The sequence below is a fragment of the Lissotriton helveticus genome, chromosome 11 (genome assembly GCF_964261635.1).
Source record: "Lissotriton helveticus chromosome 11, aLisHel1.1, whole genome shotgun sequence".
NCBI lineage: Eukaryota > Metazoa > Chordata > Amphibia > Caudata > Salamandridae > Lissotriton > Lissotriton helveticus.
The window spans coordinates 548065788-548086888 of NC_136072.1; the positions used below are offsets into that span (position 1 = coordinate 548065788).

At 48.1% G+C, this 21101-nt stretch overlaps 1 protein-coding gene across 5 annotated transcripts in view; it reads right to left on the reverse strand.

Moving 5' to 3' along the window:
* Positions 1–21101, reverse strand: part of CCAR2 (cell cycle and apoptosis regulator 2) — a 399374-nt gene that overhangs the window by 241528 nt on the left and 136745 nt on the right. For all 5 annotated transcript variants that reach the window (XM_078666278.1, XM_078666280.1, XM_078666281.1 and 2 more), the window contains 3 exons: positions 20267–20430; positions 17993–18224; positions 17732–17881 (listed from right to left, as the gene is read on the reverse strand). In XM_078666278.1, the coding sequence (XP_078522404.1) occupies positions 17732–17881; positions 17993–18224; positions 20267–20430 (546 nt within the window). The remainder of the gene's footprint in view (positions 1–17731; positions 17882–17992; positions 18225–20266; positions 20431–21101) is intronic.

Here is a 21101-nt window from a genome sequence, read left to right on the forward strand (position 1 = left end):
GAGCCCTCACAGGGTAATCCATGTGAATCGTTTGAAAGCATTTGTGGACAGGGAGGACATGAGCTTGCTCATGGCCACAGATGGGGAACAGGAGGAAGAGAGTGACCCTCTCCCAGACCTGCTTTCCCAGAACCCTGATGATGGTTCAGTTGATGGAGTAGCCTTGGCGGGCAGCCTCACTGACCAGCAACAGGTGGACTGCAGACAAGTTTTGCAGGCCCACAGACAATTGTTTTCCCTCACACCCAGCCAGACTGACTGGTGTACCCATGTGGTGGACACTGGTGACAGTCTGCCTGTGAAGAATAAGATCTACAGGCAACCTGACCATGTCAGGGATTGCATCAAGGCTGAGGTGCAAAAGATGTTGGAGCTTGGAGTGATTGAGCCATCAGAGAGCCCATGGGCCAGCCCAGTAGTCCTGGTGCCAAAACCTCATACCCAAGATGGAAAGAGAGAAATTAGATTTTGCGTGGACTACAGGGGTCTCAATGCTGTCACTAGGACAGATGCTCACCCCATTCCAAGAGCAGATGAGCTCATTGACAAATTGGCTTCTGCCAAGTTTCTGAGCACATTTGATCTGACAGCTGGCTACTGGCAAATCAGACTAGCTGAGGAGTCAAAAGCCAAAACAGCATTCTCTACCCCTAGTGGACATTATCAGTTTGTGGTAATGCCCTTTGGTTTGAAGAATGCACCTGCCACTTTCCAAAGGTTGGTGAACCAAGTCCTTGCTGGGTTGGATGACTTTTGTGCAGCATATCTAGATGATATTGCTGTCTTTAGCTCCACCTGGGAGGATCACCTGATCCACCTAAAGAAAGTTTTAGAGGCCCTGCAAAAGGCAGGCCTAACTATCAAGGCTACTAAGTGCCAGATAGGGCAGAGTAAGGTTGTGTACCTGGGCCACCTAGTAGGTGGGGGTCAGGTTCAACCACTGGAGAGCAAAATCCAGACCATACAGGACTGGGCTCCTCCAGTTACCCAGACACAAGTCAGAGCCTTCTTGGGCCTGACTGGGTATTACAGAAAGTTTGTGAAAACTATGGGTCTATAGTGACACCATTAAATGACTTGACATCCAAGAAGATGCCAAAAAAGGTTCAGTGGACAGTTAGCTGTCAAAAGGCATTTGATGACCTGAAGAAGGCCATGTGCTCTGCACCTATCCTAAAGAGTCCTGACTACTCCAAACAGTTCATTGTACAGACAGATGCTTCTGAGTTGGGGGTGGGAGCTGTGCTCTCACAACTTAATCAAGATGGTCAAGACCAGCCCATTGCTTTCATTAGCAGGAGGCTGACCCCTAGAGAGAAACGTTGGTCAGCCATTGAGAGGGAGGCCTTTGCTGTGGTTTGGGCCCTGAAGAAGTTGAGGTCCTACTTGTTTGGAACTCACTTCCTAGTTCAGACAGACCATAAGCCCCTCTTGTGGCTCAATCAGATGAAGGGTGAAAATCCCAAACTGCTCAGGTGGTCCATTTCCCTACAGGGGATGGACTTTACAGTGGAGCACCGCCCAGGGACTGACCATGGTAATGCAGATGGTCTCTCCAGGTACTTCCACTTAGAACATGAAGACTTATCTGGTCAAGGTTAGTTTAATGTCCCTGCGTTTGGGGGGGGGTTGTGTAGGAGAGTAGGGTCTGCTATCCTATGGTCACCCCAAATTTTTGCTTTTTGCTTCACTGGTTTTCGACTACTGAGGCTGTGGGCCTGCTGATCAGACCCCCAGCCTGCTGTTCTCTCACTAAATTACTGATACATGTGCTATAGGCACATAACCCAATTGGAGATGGACTCCTTGTCAGCCCCTGTATAGTGCACTATAGGTGCCCAGGGCATAGGGGCCACCAAGGCCTACCAGGGGCTGCAGCATATCTTTTTGCCACCCCTGGCTGGTTCTTAAATTGACACAACTGGCTGATCACTCAGCTGGGGGTAAGGTGGTGTAATCACCCCTTGCTTAGATATAGTATACCTATGTCTAAACCTATATCTGGACACATATTAACCTGTGAGCCACTCCTATGGAAGGCCTCATCAATCCTGGAGGCAGAGTGCGTGGTTTCATGTGAGATGGAGCTCTAGCATGAGCTGAGCCTGTCTGCAGCTGTCGGGAACAACTCCCTAAGCTGTTTCAGGATAACGCCATACCATATACTCTTAAGTGCCTTATAATCCTCGCGGTTATATAGCATCTTTGGTTTGGCTTTATCAAAACATGTCGTGTAAGGTGTCATACGATTTGGAATACTATCCCCTCGCCAGTTCTGGCGACGGGGATAGCATTCCACCCCTCTAGAGGGGTAAGACATGTTACTGTACTTAAATGCGGTTAATTTCTAAAAGGGCCTTAGATCCACAAAATGGATGCCTCTGCCACAGACACGGGTCTGGACCCCTGCAGCTGACCGAAACTCAGCCAAATGGGGCCTGGACAAAGGGTTTCCTGTCGCAGGGGGGTTTTACCACCCTCCAGACAGGAGATAGTGGATTGTAGCAGGGAGGTCTGAAAGAAACCAGACACTGCTTGGGGCGCACAAGGCTGCCCCTTGCATGATCCGGCCAAACCGGTTCTGGGGCACTCCAGCCCTCGTGCCAGGGCGGCCTGGATCAAAGGAAAGGGGTGTATCCACCCCCTTCCTGGGTCCCACCCATAGGAGGGGACCTAGCAGGTAATCACGCCCCCCAGATTCGAATAAGAGTGGGAGCAGTGCCCATGCACTTTAGATTTCCTGAACGAAACATAAGAAACGAAACTCTGGACCCTTGGACCTCCTACTCAACGTGGAAGCCTGAAGAATCTCCCTTGTGGTCAAGGAGTGACCACCCTGTGTAAACAGGCACCATCCAGCCCTCGACGTCTACTTTGTCGCAGTTCCCGCCGGAACTCAAGCGACTGAGATCGACGAGATCAAGCTTGCCTGCCTTCCTACAGCCCGATCCACAGTCCCTGCAGAGCTGAGACCCGTGGAGGCGACCGGAAGCGTGGGGCACGCCATCTTGAATTGACCACGAGACACTGACCGTGCAGCCCACGAGTGACCCTCGAAGCTGTACACCGGGGTTTGAGAAGCCCCAACCCTGAGCCACTCTTGCAACGAAGTTCAGCCCTCCACACTCGACGAGTGCTGCGTGGGGCCTTCTGCTCCATTTGGCTCAACGCGTTGGCCCGGTCACTTGCCAGCCGGCTAGTGGTCCCTGTGCCGACGAAACTACAAAACCGACTTGTGAATCTGGTTGCTACAGATCTACACCAGCTCCCCTGAAAAGGAGCCCCCACTCTGACCTTCCTGGTTTGAGTGAGAAGCAATCTCCCGGTTCCGCGTGGATTGCTTTTGCCAAGTGTTGTTTGCTCCAATCCTGAAGCCGACAGCGCCGACGGCGAGAGCCTGCGTGGGACAGATCGTGACCTGCTCCTGGACATCGCAGATGCCCCAGAGCCCACGTGACAGCGGAGAGAAGCTCCTCGACGACCACCTGATTGCGCCCGACATTGCCTGGTTCCGTCCTGGTTCCACCCTGGTCACTGCTGAGTGACCCAGACTCTGTCCCCTCTGCTTTCAGGTACTTTTCGACTTGAGTCCACCCTTGGACTCCACCGGACACTTCTTTCACCCCGCCTGCAGCCCTTTCAGCTTCAAGCACCAAGAGCCTGCGTGACGAAACCCGACTCAACTTCGACCCTATGCACCCGCTTCCTGTGGGTGAGGTAACTTTGCTCCGCCGGTGTTCCCACACTGGTACACATCTCTAGGGTCTGTGTCTTAAGTTTTGTTCCTCTAGGTTCAGCGGAAGTGTCCTTAAACTTTAACTTTACAACTTTTACGCACCATTGGTTAACATTGGTGCACGCGTGCGCTTTCCGCACTGCACCCGAATCCCGTGGGCCATTCCCGACTTCAGCATTGCTTGCCCCGACTGCTCCCAGCGATTCCCTAGGCCCTAGGCCTAACCACTGCTCGATTGGTATCTCTTATACCACTTGTTTAGTATATGGTTTGAGTGGCCCCCGCCCTCATCCATAATTGTGCAACTTTGTATGTTTAAACAGTGCTTTTGATTTAACGCTTGTGCCCCTTTATTCATAAAGAATACTGGGGATTGTTTTTAGTAATAAACACATATATTTTTATAATATATACTTGTGTGGTGTCCTTTCATTTGATATTACAGGATTGTATGTGGTAAAACAGCTCGCTTAACACGACCTCTTAAATTAAGCCTTTAGGCTGCTTAGTCCATGCTACGCCTAGGATAGCTTGTCTAATAAGGTTGACTTACAACCAGACACCATAAGGGATTGTTTGGTCTGATAATCGGTGGTTCCAGAATTGGAAACATCACCTATCAGGCCAACTTCTCACACTCAGGAGCCATGCTGCCAAGCTCAGTGAGGGAAGGCTGGGGTGCACAATTTTCCGGCCCATTTTGGTCAGAAGGTCTGGCCTGCACGGGAGCATCCTGTGCGGACAGATCGAGAGTTGCAATAGGTCTGGATACCACCATAGGCGAGGCCAGTCCTGTGCTATCAGGATCATCTTCATCCTGGATCGGATGAGCCTGGTCACCACCTTCGGGATGAGAGGAAGGGGCGGAAAGGCGTATGCAAACGTCCCGGTCGAGTCTATCAAAAGAGCATTCCCTCTCAATCCTGGTCGGTAAAATCTGAACATGAAGGCGCAGCATTTTCCGTTTAGATCGTCTGCAAAGAGGTTGATGGATGGCTGACCCCATTGATGAAAGATGTCTGCTACCACCTCGTAGTTGAGCACCTAGTCTTCTTGTTCTTCTAAGTGCCAACTGAGAGAGTCTGCCTGCACGTTTTTGTTCTCCGGGCAGATGCACGGCAGTGATAGAGAGGCTCCTGGCTAGAAGCCTGTGCCAGATCACTTGAGATTCCAGTGACAGCGGGCGAGAGTGCGTTCCACATTTTTTTTTTTAGTAATACATGGCGGTTGTATTGTCCGTTTGTATCAGTATCGACTCGGACTGAATCAAAGGTATGGAATGCCTTGAGGGCTAAATGAACTGCCCACAGCTCTAACAAGTTTATATGATAGGTTTGCTCCTTGTTCGTCAATCTGCCCGGAGTCTGCAGTTCACCCAGGTGCGCCCCCCATTCCTGAAGCGATGCATCCGTGATCAGGGATTGTTTTGGGCGAGGTTGAAGGAATGGAACTCCCACCAGGAGATTCTTCGGCTGAGTCCACCAGAGAATGGACCTCTTCATGATAGAGAGGAGAATTCGGTCTTCCCAATGCCCCGAGGATTGGTCCCATTTGCCCTCCAGATCTTGCTGTAATGGTCTCAGCCTCAACCTGGAGTTGGGTATGGGAAAAATGCAAGAGGCCATCGATCCCACTAGGGATGCCACTTGCTTCACTAATGGTTTATGTGTCTGGAGGATGATATTGCACTTGTTTCTCATCGATAACAATCTCTCCTCCGAAGGAAACACTTTTCCTAGTCCGGAGTCCAGTGTGGCGCCCAGACAGTGGAGCGTTTGAGCGGGCTTATGAACTGATTTCTCCATGTTCACGTGAAGCTAGGCTTACCACAGACTGCAAGCGATTCAACCACATCTCCCCTGCCCTTAAAACCCTTAAATGGCTCCCCATTGAAGGTAGGTCCACTTACAAAACAGCCTGCACTACACAAAATTCGCCATCAGAACACTCCAACCTACCTCACTAACAAACTCACTAAAGCCGGCTGCTCCCGTTCCTTGAGAAGTACTAACACCCTCCTTCTTATTCCCCCCTTCTAAAAAAGGAAACCACTCCGTCACAATCCTTTTCCGGCATTGCTCCTTGCATTCGGAATGCCCTTCCAATTGACCTTCGCTGCAAACCTTCCTACTCTAGAGTAATCCCTACCTGTTCTCCTCCACCGGCCTCATCTGTCCGACCCTAGATGCATCCGCCCTCTCTTTATCAGCCTTACTCGCCCTTCCTCCTCGTCACTTCCCCATCCCTGTTTACCACCTTCACTCTTCCTTGCACCCCCCCTTCCCTTGTCCACCCTCAGCCCTCATCGCCTCCAACCCCACCCACTTCTGCCCCTCCCTCTCTCTTCCTTACCAACCTAACTGACCACTAACCTCCCTATCCTGACTCTGCAAATTTACCGTCTCTTTTCAATGTGTGCCTTATGATATTTTTGATTATCACTTTTTCCACATTTTGGTGTGCTTATTTCCCATATTTATCATTTTGAAATCGGTCAGGCGGAGCCTTATATGTGGTATATATACACTGGTGCTATGTATGCTCCCTGTCTTATTGACCTTCTTGTCTCAAAAATGTAAAGCGCTCTGATACTCCTGGGTCCAGCCAGCGCTATATAAAACCTCTAAAATAAATAAATAAATAGGACCCCAAGCGGTGTAGCAGATCTAGGCAGATGTGATAGTGGTTCTGCACCATGTGAGGAGATGATCCCTTTAACAGCCAGCCGTCCAGGTATGGATATACAAACAGATCTTGGCGATGTAATGCTGCGGCCAACACTGCCATGCACTTCGTGAATACCCGTGGCGCAGATTTGAGGCCCAACGGCAAGACTCTGAACTGGTAAAGCTTCGTGCCTACCATAAATCTCAGGAACTTGCGATGGCGTGGAGCAATAGGAATGTGGAAGTACGCATCTTGGAGATCTACCAAACACATCCAAATTCCCTTTCTGTAGATTTGGATATATTTGATGGAGCGACAACATGCGAAACTCCTCCTTTCGGATGATTCTGATCGGAGCTCTAGGATAGGTCTGAACTTGTGCGCTTAGTCTTTTTTCGGTACAAGGAAATGTCTGGAGTAAACTCCTTTTCCCTTTTGAGCAGGAGGGACCTCTTCTATGGCTAGTTTCTTTAGAAGGATCAACACTTCCTGACGTACAAAATCCAGGTGGTGAGGACGTGATCTTACTGGAAGAATGTCTCTTCAAGGTGTGCAGAAACGAAGCACATACCCATTGTGCAGTACATTTAGCACCCACTGATCTTTGGTGATGTTGCGCCACTCTGCAATGCGATTTGAGATACTTCCTCCCATTGGAGTGAGCAACAGTGATAGAGGAAGCAAGAACTGATTGCTTTCCTGGAGTTTAGGATGCGGAAGAGGATTGCTGCTGATGTCCACCTCTGCCTCTACAGGAACGACAGCCTTGGTACTGTGATTTAGATCGCTGTTTCTGCGACCATTGAGGGGTTTGAACCCTCTGATGGGAGCATGTAGCGACGCCTGAACTCTTTTTTCTTCTCTAGGCAGACGGCCTTCAGTGTACCCAATTTGGCCTTCATTCTGGCCATCTCCCCGTCATGTGATCCAAAAAGGGAGTTGCCAGAGAATGAAAGATTTAAAATACGCAGCAGAGCCTCTGGTTTCAAAGCTGTTAGGCGCAACCAGGAAGACCTTCTTGCACATATTCTGTGCGCATATGAATGAGCAGCCAGGGAAGCCCCATCCGCTGCTGTGCTGATCACCTGATTGGCTACAAGCGCCCCCTCCTGGAGAATCTCTGCGAAATATTGTTGATCCTCCTTTGGCAGCTTCTCTTTAAAGCGCTTCTATGAATCCCATAAGGATCTGTTGTACCGGCCCAGCAGAGCCGCAGTGCTAGATACCTTCAAAGAAGATGCTGCAGAGCCGCATGCTTTTCTCCTCCAAGAGTCCTGAACTCTACTCTCCTTATCTGGTGGAACTGAGGAAGAAGTAGAGACAGCATACGTTTTCTTCGCTGCTGCAATGATAACCGAATCCGGTGGAGGATCAGATTTCAGAAATAAAGGATCTGATGCAGCAGGTTTGTACTTTTTCTGGATCCTAGCCAGAGCTGCTTTGATCGAGGATTAGGTGAGAAAAACGTCCATCACTGGTTGAAAGAGACCAGGATCTAGTGGGAGCAATGGCCTAGCCGCAGACCGCTGATGGAGGGTCTAAAAAATGGTAGATGTAGAAGTTTGAGGCGCTGACATATCTATAATCCGCTTCTGCGCCCTTCTAGGAAGGACATCGTGGAAGGTGTTGACATCATCGATAGGTTACACCCTTGAGGGCGGGCCATCTGTTATGGTAGGAGAGTAGTCACTTTTTGAAGAGTGAGTCGAGGAAGACGACCATGATGGCGTCGTTCTTCGTTTATGATGAGCATGAGCTTGTCTATGCTCAGGAGATTTGCCTCGGTGATCCCTAGACCGAGTTGTAGGAGACCTGTCCACCTCCTGCACCAGTCGTTGTAGTGGAGATTTGTGCAGTGGACTAGAATAGGTCACAGGCCGCTGTACTTGGTCAGAGAGTTCTTTCTGCCAATGATAGAGGGGCAGAAGCCATTTTGGCGAAAGATGCACTGAAGGAGATTTTTGCCTCTGAGGAGAGCTTCTCTGATTTTCTTTCCTGCTCTGGAGACTGAGCAGAAGAGCTTCTGGACGTTGAGAGCGCCTGGGGAGAGCTCATCACTGAAACAGAGGACTCTCTGCGGTCTTTGGAGACTGAGCGACGTCGTGAGGAACGATGTGACGACGATGGAGTGTCTCGACGTCGACAGACCATGCGTCCCCAAAACTAGTGAATCTTTCTAGAGGGAACTTTTCCTGAACGTTGACCTTTCCTTGTTTCGACGTTGAATGCTCTAAAGTCGAACACCAGGACCTCACTGACTTCGACGTTGAGCGTCTTGGAGAACCCAACGAAGTGTGAATGGACTGAGAAATCCTTCTCAATGTCATGTCCTTAGACCTCTCAGATCTTTCTCTCGACGCGGAGTGTGTAAAAGAAGCCATCGTTGTGTATAACATCGTGTCTCGACGACTAATCCTTCTTCGCAGTCGATACTGGTCTAGACCTCGACGCTGAACGTCGCCTGGTTGACGACAACAGAGTTGTCCACTTAGACGTTGAACGTTTTGCCTCTGGTGACGACGAGGAACATCTCGATGTCAACCACCGCCCGGTTGACAGACGCCTGCTTCGACGCCGATGCCACCGCGGAGCATGTTTCGACATCGTATCGATGTCAACGGAGACTTCTATCTTGACTTTGGGAGAGCCCGCACCAACGGAGAACGACTCCTCTACGCCGATCGTCGCCGGGTTGACGACAGCAGAGGATCCAAAGTACCTGAAGTCTTCGCCGACGACCGATGTTCTCTTGACGGCGAGCCCGCCGTCGATGGTCTTTTCGCCGACATTGTCGCTGCCGATGAAGGTATTTTCGGCGCCGAGACCAATGCCAAAGGAGAGCAGATTGGAACCTTACTTCTGGATGAAGATCTGGCTTTCTCCTTTCTCTTCTTCACCGGAGACCAGCCTCCTGAAGGTGTTTTCCTCTTCTCAGCCAGTCCATAAAGGCGAATCCTCTCTGTCCTTCAGAGTTCTGTTGGGCATGGACCGACAATGCTGGCAAGTCTTGGGAGAATGATCATTAGGAAGGCAAAGGATACAGACAGGATAGGAGTCTGTTTTGGCCTTCTTCTTGCCACAGGAAGGGCAAGGATCGAAAAGAGAGTGGTGCAGCGGCCAGGGCAGCTTACTTCGGGGCATAGGGTTCACGTTTGATCCCCGCCAGCAGCTCAGCTCAGCACCATGTGACTCTGGGCAATAGATCACTTAATTTCAACAACGGCTCCTAGCGCCTTGAGACCCGTAAGGGTGAGTAGTTCGCGCCTTACAAATACAGATTTTTTATTTACTTTTTTTTTTTTTTAGGGAAAAAGAATGCTCAACGCTCTCAAAAATAGCAGAAACCTACTCCAACACTAAAAAGGCGTTGAAGTAAAGAGCTTTTGAGAAAAGATAGACAATTTCTGACAGAAATCAGAAAAAACAGAGCTGAAGTTACCAGGGTCCTGACAGAAGGAGCCGGAAAGAACAACTGGCCTGTCACCCCTGACGCATGACTGGAAGCTAGGGGTCATGGCTGCCTTAAAGGCACGGTTCCAGTTTTATTCTATGCGTTTGTGGGTTAGCTTTTCAAAAAACTTTGTTTTTCATTCCTCTTTGCAGGATTATTTCTATGATGCATTAAAGCAGTTTTCAAATGCGTTTTCTTTCTCCCTGCTTTATTGGAATTGTATATATGTGGAAAGGAAATTCTTACATTGCTCAGCTTTTACTGTATGGAAGGCTGCATTGTGTTTATTGTTATATATGGATAAGTTACTTACCTGTAATCCTAGTTCTCTTCCAGGGGTATCCTCATCAAAGTAATAAGCACTGAATATTGCCGCCCATGAGCGGGGACCCCGGATATAATATAAAATTATATATGGAAATCACATAGCTAGCTCCACATATATGTATGTACATATATCATTTTTTCTTACACCAATGCAGCCCCAAAACTGAGGCTAAACAATGTAATTACCCATACATAGACTGCATTTGCAAGGATATAAAAAACACATTAGGTCAAATAGCCCTTAAACTCTGTGTTTTAATGAGCAAAACACTCATAAATCCTGAAAATTGCTAATAAATAGAAATTGTTAGCCCACAGGCTGCATTGTAAAGCAATAGCATAGAAAATGAAAGCATTTTCAACAAAAACTGGCACTGTGCCTTTAAGGCAGCCATGACCCCTGGCTTCCCATTATGCCTCAGGGGTGACAGTTAGGTCAGTTGTTCTTTGCATAACCCTGAAAGTCAGGGCTCAACAATAAACTATAAACACTTTGACAACGTCTCATTTACATGGGGAGGCGGGTGGGTTGCTTATGACTTTGATGAGGATACCCCTGGAAGAAAACTAGGATTACAGGTAAGTAACTTATACTTCTCTTCCAGGGGATCCTCGTCAATAGTCATAAGCACTGAATAGAATAGCAAGCCCATCAACCACCTGCAGGTAAATGAGAAACACATGACTCAACCAAAGATTGTAACAGCCGAAAATCAGCCGTTAAACAGATTCCGCAAGGAGGCCTGGCCTATCTGGGTATATGCTGTAGTGTCTGAATCTAGATAGTAATGTCTAGTAAATATATGGACGGACCTCCAGGTCGCCGCCTTACAAATCTCAGACATGGGCACATTATGAAGAAAAGCTGTAGTAGCCGCTTTCCCTCTGGTGGAATGTGCTTTGGGAGAAAACCCCAGGGTCTTCTGCGCCAATTGGTAGGCAAGTTTGATACACAAAACTATCCACCTTGAGATGGAACGTTTCGAGGCTGCATAACCAGTTCTGATCGATCCATAGTTGACAAACAGTTGATCAGATTTACGTATAGATTTGGACCTATCATGATAGAATTTTAAAACCCTTTTCAGGTCCAAAAAATGCAAGGCCCTCTCAGCTGGAGTGGAGGGATTGGGAAAAAAGGTGGGGAGAGAGATGGTCTGGTTTACATGGAAATCTGACACCACCTTAGGTAGAAAAGAGGGATGTGTCCTCAATACCACCCTATTCAGATGGAACACTGTATAAGGCTCTTTAGAACAGAGAGCTTGAATTTCGCTCACCCTGCGGGCTGACGTGATTGCTACCAAAAAAAACAGCCTTCCAAGAAATATGCTGCAAGGTTGCTTTATGAATGGTTTCGAAAGGAGGACCCATCAATTTTGATAGCACCAGGTTCAACTCCCAGGGGGGCGAAGGAGGGCGTAACGGAGGATAGACCTTCTTCAAGCCCTGTAGAAAATCTTTCACAGCCTGTAACTGAAAAAAAGAAGGTTGGGAAGGTGACCGCCTGTAAGCTGTTATAGCTGCTAAGTGCACCTTAAAGGAATTAAATTTCAACCCTGCTTTAGCCAGCTATAATGGGTAAGGGAGAATGACCTCTTTCTGACCCTTGATAGGATGACAATTGTTCTGCATACACCACATATAGAAACGCTTCCACTTGCATGCATATGAATGCCTTGTGAAAGGCCGTCTCGCCTCTTTCAAAATGGACATGCAGTCCTGCGGCAGTCCTAGGTGGCCGTATTGTATGACCTCAGGAGCCATGCTGCCAAGTTCAGTGACAGAAGGTTGGGATGATGAATCCTCCCGTTCATCTTGGATAGCAGGTACGGCCTGCACGGCAGTCACTTGTGAGAACACGGGCAGATGTAGAAGGTCCGTGTACCACCACTGTCTCGTTCAATCGGGGGCAATGAGAATCATCCTTGTATACGAGTGAGTCAGCTTGCTCACCGCCTTCGGGATCAGCGGAAGGGGTGGAAAGGCGTACACAAATTCCCCTGACCAGTCTATCAAAAGGGCATTCCCTTTCGATCCTGGTCGGTAGAATCTTGAGGCGAAGTCTCGGCATTTGGTGTTTTCGTCTTCCGCGAAGAGATCTATTGTGGGACGACCCCATGACTTGAAGATGCTTTCGACTACCTGGTCGTTGAGAACCCAGTCCTCTTGGTCTTCGAAATGCCGGCTTAGAGCATCTGCTCTCACGTTCTGTTCTCCTGGGAGATGGACTGCTGTGACGGACAGATTCCAAGCCAGGAGCCAATGCCACAGATTTTGCGCTTCCAGGGAGAGGGTGCATGAGCATGTTCCTCCCTGTTTGTTCAGGTAGTACAAGGTGGTGGTGTTGTCTGTTTGTACTAACACTGATGATGTTTGAATCGAGGGCAGGAAAGCTTTGAGGGCTAGATGGACTGCCCTCAGCTCCAACATGTTGATGTGGTAGGAGAGATCTTTGGAAGACCACAGTCCTTGCGTCTGGAGAGGACCATGTGTGCCCCCCAGCCTTGGAGAGAGGCATCTGTTATCAGCGTCTGGGGAGGTGGAGGTTGATGGAATGGAATGCAGACTTGCATATTTCGCCTTTTCATCCACCAAGGTATGGACGCTTGCGCTGTGCTTGACAAAGTTATGTTGTCGTCCCAGCGAGCTGTCTGCTGGTCCCACTTGTCCTCCAGATCCTGCTGAAGAGGACGCATCCGTAGTCTGGCATTGGGGACCAGAAAAATGCAGGATGCCATCGACCCTAGCAGGGAGGCAATCCTTTGCACCATCAGATCTCTGTTCCGGAGAACTTTTTGGCATTTTTGAGTGATGGAAGACCGTCTCTCCTCCGAAGGAAACACTTTTCCTGCCTCGGAGTCTAGCAGAGCTCCTAGGAAAAGTATTTGCTGCGTCGGCTGTGAAGTTGACTTGTTGAAATTCACATGCAGACCCAACCGATGGCAGATCGATGCAGCTCAGAAAGTGGTTCCTTACACTGTCTGGGGATGGACCTTTCAACAGCCAATCGTCCAGATATGGGTACACGAAGACACCCCTGTGCCGTAGAGCGGCTGCTACCACTGCGATGCACTTCGTGAACACTCGGGGAGCTGACTTCAACCCGAATGGGAGGACTTTGAACTGGTAATGAGAGGTCCCCACCCGCAAAAGGAGATATTTCCTGTGACTGTAAGCTATCGGTACATGAAAGTATGCATCTTGTAGGTCCAGCGAACACGTCCAATCCCCCTGCCTGAGATGTGGATATATTTGATGAAGCGCCAACATGCAAAACTTTTCTTTTCTGACGTAAAGGTTGAGTGTCCGCAAGTCCAGAATGGGTCTGTAATCAGCTTTCTGTCCTTTTCTCTTGACCAGAAAGTATCTTGAATAAACGTATTTCCCGATTTGAGATCTTGGTACCCTCTCGATAGCTGATTTTGTGAGAAGGGTGGCTACCTCTTTTTGTAGGAGTTTTAACTGATGACTATGTTGGCAGTGGAGGGATAGAGGGAGGTTGATGTTGAAACCGAATAAATAACCATTCTGAAGCGTAGCTAACACCCAGCGATCTTTTGTAATGGCTCGCCACTCTTCCACATGATACGCGATGCTTCCCCCCCACCGGAGTGGTCAACGGCACTGGGGGAAGAAAGGACTCATTGTTTGGATTGCGCCTTGTTGGAGTTATTGCCTTGTCGCTGATTACCTCCGCCTCTTGAGGAGCCCCTGGTGGTCTTGACCCTTCTGCCACTGAGGGGTTTGAACCCTCTGTTGGGAGGATCGTTTGTTGTAGGGGCGGAACCTTTTACGGAATTCTTTTTTCTTTTCAAGCCCCACGGCTTTTAGCGTGTCCAATTCCGTCTTAATACGCTGCATTTCCTCATCGGTGTGTGAACCGAATAAAGATGTTCCAGAGAAAGGCAGGTTCATGATCCGTGTCTGAGCTTCTGGCTTTAGGGCGGTAAGGTGCAACCACGAAGACCTTCTTGCACATACCCAGTGAGCATATCCATGCGCCGACAGGGTAGCTCCATCCGCTGCAGGACTAATAATCTGGTTTGAGACTTGGCTGCCCTCCATAAGGATCTCTTCGAAATCCCTGCGATCTTCCTGAGGGAATTTTTCAACGAAGCGCTGCAAGGAATCCCACAGGGATCTATCATAGCGGCCCAACAGCGCCTGCGCATTGGAAACCTTCAGCAAGGAGGCCGAGGTGCCGCATACTCTTCGTACCCAGGAGTCTTGCGTCTTGCTCTCCTTGTCTGGAGGTACAGTGGAGGAAGATGCCACGGCATGGGTCTTTCTTGCCGCTGCGATGATTACTGAATCAGGGGCGGGTCGGCTCTGAGGAATAGTGGATCCTCCTCTGGCGACCGATATTTTTTGAGAATCCTCGCCGGTACTGACTTTATGGTCTCAGGCGTGAGGAACACGTCCATAACTGGTTCTATTATCCCTGGAACCAAGGGAAGCAGAGGTTTAGCCGCTGTCTTATGGGAGCGAGTAGACATGAGGAAGTGGCAGGAGATCTGCTCTCCCTTCTCCTACTCCTTGACCTCCGCATGCTTGAGTGCACTGGAGTGCGCGTTTGCTCTCTGGGTCTGGAAGGTCGATCCCGATTCACCTGCTGCGTTAATCGAGCGGCTGTGTCCTTGTCGGGGGCCCAGTGGTGTAATGGTCTGTACCACCTAGTAGACAGCCTGATGGAAGGAGACTTTTGCCTTTCTCTCCTCTCCAGGGAACGTGCTGGAGGAGATGGATGCACCTCTTCGTGCCACGATCTAGCTGAATGCTCTGATGCACTATCAGAAGAATAGATCACAACGTCCGAGGTCTTAGATGCTGATTCCCGGTGAGAGACATGAGCGCCTGAGTGAGATGACGATAGGCTCACCGGAGGAGAGACTTCTCCTGAAGGACATCTAGAGCGAGATCTGGAACGACTCTGTGATGCCTGGTGTCTTGGCTGAGACTGCCCTGAAGAAAATCTCTTCTTTTTTGAAGGTGGGCGCGAGCGTATAGGAGAACGTCTTCTTGAATTGGAACACCTCTCCGGCGCTAATGCCACTTCCTGTCTCGGCGTCGACTTTGGAGATCTCTGCATCGACGCTGGCTGGTGACGGAGTTCGCAAACTCGACGTCGACTTTACAGGGGTCTTCTGTGTCGACGTTGGTCCCAACGCTGGTCTCGACACTGGAGATGGCGGCTGGTGTCTCGACACCGGGGACTGATGACCCATCCTTGCCGGAGACTTATGGCTCGATGTCGAAAGCTGTTGGGACGCCGATGAAGCCACCTGCTTCGACGTCGAACTCCGGTGATGCGACGTCGACAAAGCGTGCCTCTACGGCGAACGTCTGTGCCTCGACGTTGAACGCCGGTGCGTCGACGGAGCGCTCTGCCTCGACGTCGATCGCTGGTGCAACGACGGAGCGCTGGGCCTCGACGTCGATCGCTGTGGCGACAACGGAGTGTTCTGCCTCGACGTCGTATGCCCACCCGGTGACAACGGAGGACTGCCTCTCGACGTTGAACGCCGCCTGGTTGACGTCAACGGAGGTACCCGAGTATTCGCCGTCAAAGTCTTCGCTGTCGAAGAATGTGTCATCGAAGATGTTTTCGCTGTCGCAGGCAGCTTCGACGCCGATCCCGACACAGACGGAGAACAAGTCGGGACTTCTCTCGACATCGACTGCGTTCTCCTCTTCTGCTGCCTTTTAGGAGACCTACCTCTTTCAGAGAGGCCATGAATTCTGATTCTCTCTCTGTCCTTGAGGGTTCTCCTTGATAAATTCTTACAAAGCTCACAGCTGTCTGCATTATGAGTCTCAGAGAGACAAAGGATAAACACATGGTGTGTGTCAGTCCTGGCTTTCTTTTTGGCACAGGAGGGGCAAGGATCAAAAAGTGAAGGCATTTTGACAAAAATAAACCTTTTCTGAAGAACAAAAAAGGCAGCATCAGCACTCTAAAGTCAAAATACGTCGAGCGAAAGTGAAAAAGTTGAAGAATTTCAATATATTTTTGACAAAGTAAAAAAAGGTAGGAGCTGTAAAACCAGGGTCCTGACTGAAGGAGCCGGAAAGAACAACTGACCTAACTGTCACCCCTGAGGCATGATGGGAAGCCAGGGGTCATGGCTGCCTTAAAGGCACAGTGCCAGTTTTTGTTGAAAATGCTTTAATTTTCTATGCTATTGCTTTACAATGCAGCATGTGGGCTAACAATGTCTATTTATTAGCAATTTTCAGGATTTAGGAGTGTTTTGCTCATTAAAACACAGAGTTCAAGTGCTATTTGACCTAATGTGTTTTTATATCCTTGCAAATACAGTCTATGTATGGGTAATTACATTGTTTAGCCTCAGTTTTGGGGCTGCATTGGTGTGAGAAAAATGATATATGTACATACATATATGTGGAGCTAGATATATGCGATTTCCATATATAATTTTATATTATTTCCGGGATCCCCGCACATGGGTGGTAATATTCAGTGCTTATGACTATTGATAAGGATCCCCTGGAAGAGAAGTATATGTTTTTAGAGCTACATATATGTTTCCACACATAAGGTTTTATATGTTTCTGGGGTCCCTCCGCATGAGCGGGAATATTCATGTGCTTATGACTATTGATGAGGATCCCCTGGAAGAGAATCTCTACCAAGGTACATACCCAGAGAAACGCACCACATATTCAAAGGAACACAACCTCTAAGAATCAAGACAATTCTCAGCTAAAACTCACTTCAGTCAAGCTATCGCCTTGTTAAGCCAACTCATTGGAGCAACACCCGTGTGTTAAAAGCTATAACAACTTAACTTCCAAAATCACCCTTGGTATACCACAAAAGCAATGATGTGATACGTTTAAAATCTGATTTGATCATAAATCTGTGCACACCTACGCAGAATCCACAAACATCCTTAATTTACCAATAACTACCTAATAGATCTGAAATGCTTCTAGATACTAAATGCAATAGTCTAGCCAGATTCGAGCTAGTATGAAAGCAAATAGTGGCATTCTCTATACATCATGCAAAAGGCAGAAAATAAACTATGAACTGGTGCAAATTCTGTGATTTCTTTTCTAATGTAAATAGCTCTATTGAGGAACACTTAAAGACTCTGATATATCAGGAGATGGTGAAGACGTCTTAGGATGTGGTCCTGCTTCATGGCATAATCCTCAAAAGAGCAGCGTGCTTTCTTTCTATACTTCAGTCAATCAGCTTAAAATACCATGTCCCATAAATAAGCGTGGTTGCCATAGCACTCAAAATCTAAGGTTCATGCTGTCAGGGCAGTCCCACGACAGCTGTTATAATAATATCTAGAGCAATTCTCATAGAGGGAGCCGCAACAAGCTGGTGATCTCTATCTGAAGGCACTCGAAGAGCACCTTCTGTTTGATGCAATGCCAGAGAAACACTGGGAAGGTGCAAAGCATGATCGCAGAAAGCTTCTTCTTTACACTACAATTTTCCACTCCCAGTTTCCTTCCTTGCCCCAAAGTTCCCTCCCACAAGGGCTCAGCTCCATAGCAACTCCTGGTACCTCAAAGGACAGCTTCTCTTTCTGCTTGCGGAATTCTGACATGGCGTACAGAGACACTGTTGTACATTTGAAGGTGCGCGTCGAGCGGATGATGATAGCCGGCTCCACAGGGGGGCTAAGATTGATAGACTCCGGAGCCGCTTTTCTCAGCTAAAAAAATCAAATATAAAATATCAGACAAAACTTCATAACCACATAGAAATCACACAATAATAAAAGACACAGTTCAGTGATGGGATGGAGACTGTAATTATGACTTACCTTCTCATGCTCATCTTCGTTGGGTGGGGGGGATGGAGGCAGGGGTGGCTTAACCCCTGGTGATGGAGGGAGAGGCGGCTGCAACTCCAAGTCGGTAGGTTTTGGTTGAGTGAGGGCTTCCCACTCTACTAGAGATGGCACACAAGACCAAAGGTCTGGCAGAAAAACCACCACCTTCTCAACACAGGGACTGGGTCCGGGGCGCAGGTATCTCAGCTCGGCAAAGCGAAGCCTGAAGTAAAGGATGAGGCAAAAACAGATCAAAGAGCTACAAATGCATAGCATGGCTATAAACAGGCATGGGAAGCATGAAATGGTAACAGGTCCAGGTAGATACAAACAGAGGATGGGAACCACAGACAGTTGAGAACAACAAACCTGAGAAGGGTGTACACAGGCCCCACTTGGGGGCATTGATCAATAACTAATGCAATACAGACACACAAAACAGACCAAAGGAAGAGGAGGGATATGAAAATAAATAGATGCTCACTGCTGCAAGTTACATCCCTGTAACACAAACACCCCAGGTCGAGATATTTGAAGGGGAGACATGTTAGAAAAATTGTGTAGTGGCCATCATAATATATGCAAATCAAGGACACGTCAAGAGGTCACCATAAATGACATCTCAAATAGCATAAAAGTACGGACTGGGTTTACTTTTCAGAGATAGGACAAGGAAGGTCATACTTTGGTGAGCCTGCTTGCTCTTTTTTAACACCTACTTCTGGATTCACCCGGCAAATACCCTTTTGGTGACCACAGAATTGATAAAAAATCTGAGAAATTATCTGTGTTATTGTGAAAAAGAATATGCGGTGTATGGGGTAAACCCTGCACTTTCCAAGAACTGCTGAAGAATATAATAAGATACTTAAAAACTTAAATGTTAGGTTTGCACCACTCATTTGATTAGCTTAGAGCCATTACAAGACTGAACCTTGTCTTCGTCCCTTTTCTGTGCACCACAAAGTACAGTCTCTATACCCATCTTTTGAATTCTTTGTACTTCGTTGTTTGTTTGCTGATCTCCTTGAGCAGCTGTCAGGTGGTAGTGGTTAGTTTGATCATTTCGGTGGAAAGTTCTATGGCCATGCTTTGAATGTCCGATTGTAGCCATTTTTTACAATGCTCCCAACTCATTTGTCTTTAGTTATTATTTTACACTCTTCCAGGTAATTTACAATGCTCCCATTACCATAGCTGATAATGGTGAAAATGCAGTGGAGGCTAGCTCAGGATACCAGTTGCGGCAGATGCCTTCAGGCCTCCTCTTCATATATAGAGTCTATGTAATGAAATGAAGGCTCCTAAAGTTGCCTTTGCGGTTACAAGACTAGGAGAGGCAGTCACTGGAAGACATACTCTCTTTTAGATGATCTGAAACGAGACGTTGGGTATTATTTTCTCTTAAAATCCTGTGAACCAAACAGTGCTTCCCAACTGAATGGCAGGTCAAATACTTTTGCTGGGTATCAGATCTAAAGTCTGTTAGCTGCAGTCAATTACTGACCACGACCGATGCCTGCTCTGATCAGTAGGTAGGATACAAGCATTTATCTTTTTACGTTATGCAGAGTACGCAGCCTAAGGCCATATTCGAACAGCACACATCCACAATCAATTCTCTTCAAAATTAACTTGCATGCTTTTGAAATGTTTAAGCAAAATTCAGTTGCCATGGTAATGGCACTGCCTTTCTAAATATAGGTAAGACTGGGAGCAGCTCAAGCTATCAAAGAACCTGGTGATTTATTACATCTATGCAAATGCTTTGCACTATAAGAAATTGGAAATGGGCACGCTGCCTGAATCTTGAGCACAGTGGGCGAGAGCTGCAGAATAGGACAGCAAACTTAAACACATCAAACATACCATCATCTTAGAGAACCAGAGAAAGGCGAGCAAGGCTGCTGACTGTTTCCTCACTATGACTAGGATACCACCACAAAGCAGTGCTAGTTGGAGCTTAGCCTATTTTTGCAAAGTAGGGCATCATTCACGGATCTGCCCTCAAGGGCGTCCCACCAACTCAACTCCTCTCAAGAACACTGCCCAAACAAGCCTTGGAGGACAAAAGCATAGTGCTCTGAAAGTTCACAGCAGTGTACTTTAACTGTGACAAGTAAACTATTGTTAATTCAATAAGGAGTTATGGCTGTACAACAGGGCATTGTTAATTAAGCGACTCTTGGTATTTGGTGCCAGAGTAACAAGGGTTACAGAACGAGATATGCACTCGGATACACTTGTGAACACAGTAATACTCACCAGTTGGTGCATCGGCTCAGGTCGATGCCAGTCAAGGCTTTAGTGCAGCGGATAGCTGTGCGGACCAAGGTCAGGGGGTCTGTTTCAGGGTTCGGTCCATCTAGCGAGGGAGACCATGCTCCTCCAATAGGGACCGCTTCATCGCCCTTCCTTCCAAGCAGAAACTAGGAGCAGAGGAGAGTGTGGAAGAGAAATGCATTAGACAGACTAAGGACCATACTGCTATCCTAAAACCATTTCTAACCCCACAGCACTCTGGACAGGAAAACATCTGGTAACCTGCGCTCATAGCAAAAACACCCTGCTAAGCTTGCACATCTCATCAGTCTCCTGCATCACTAACCGGAAAGCCAAAAATTAACATAGCCTGGATTACTACCCTCAGTGTGTCAGGACCATCTTACCATTTTCACTCCTTCTGTGTGTCCTGTATTCATCCTCAAAGAAAATTACCTGTACTCTGTCCCTGGAGGAAACACATTTATGTGCATCCCCGGTTGCCAAATGCCGCAATATGTGAAGACATGTTTATCTGGATCTGCTCTATTTTCGGTATGCTCCCTGGATTGAGTTCACCTGTGGTACATTCACCCACAAGGGCTCCACATCATCTGTGGCTTGTTCACCTGGATTGGCTGCATTAGTGGCTCACTCACCTGCATTTGCTGTGTCTATGGGCAGCTGACCTAAATTTGCTCCTTCTAGTGCCTACTCTCCTAGATTTGCCCCCTGGGGGCACACTGTGCTATATTTGATCTCTCAAAATAGGTAGGTGAACCCTACAGGTCGTCCTCCAGCTCCTGCTCCCTCTGCTTCCCTGCATGCGCTCCCTCGA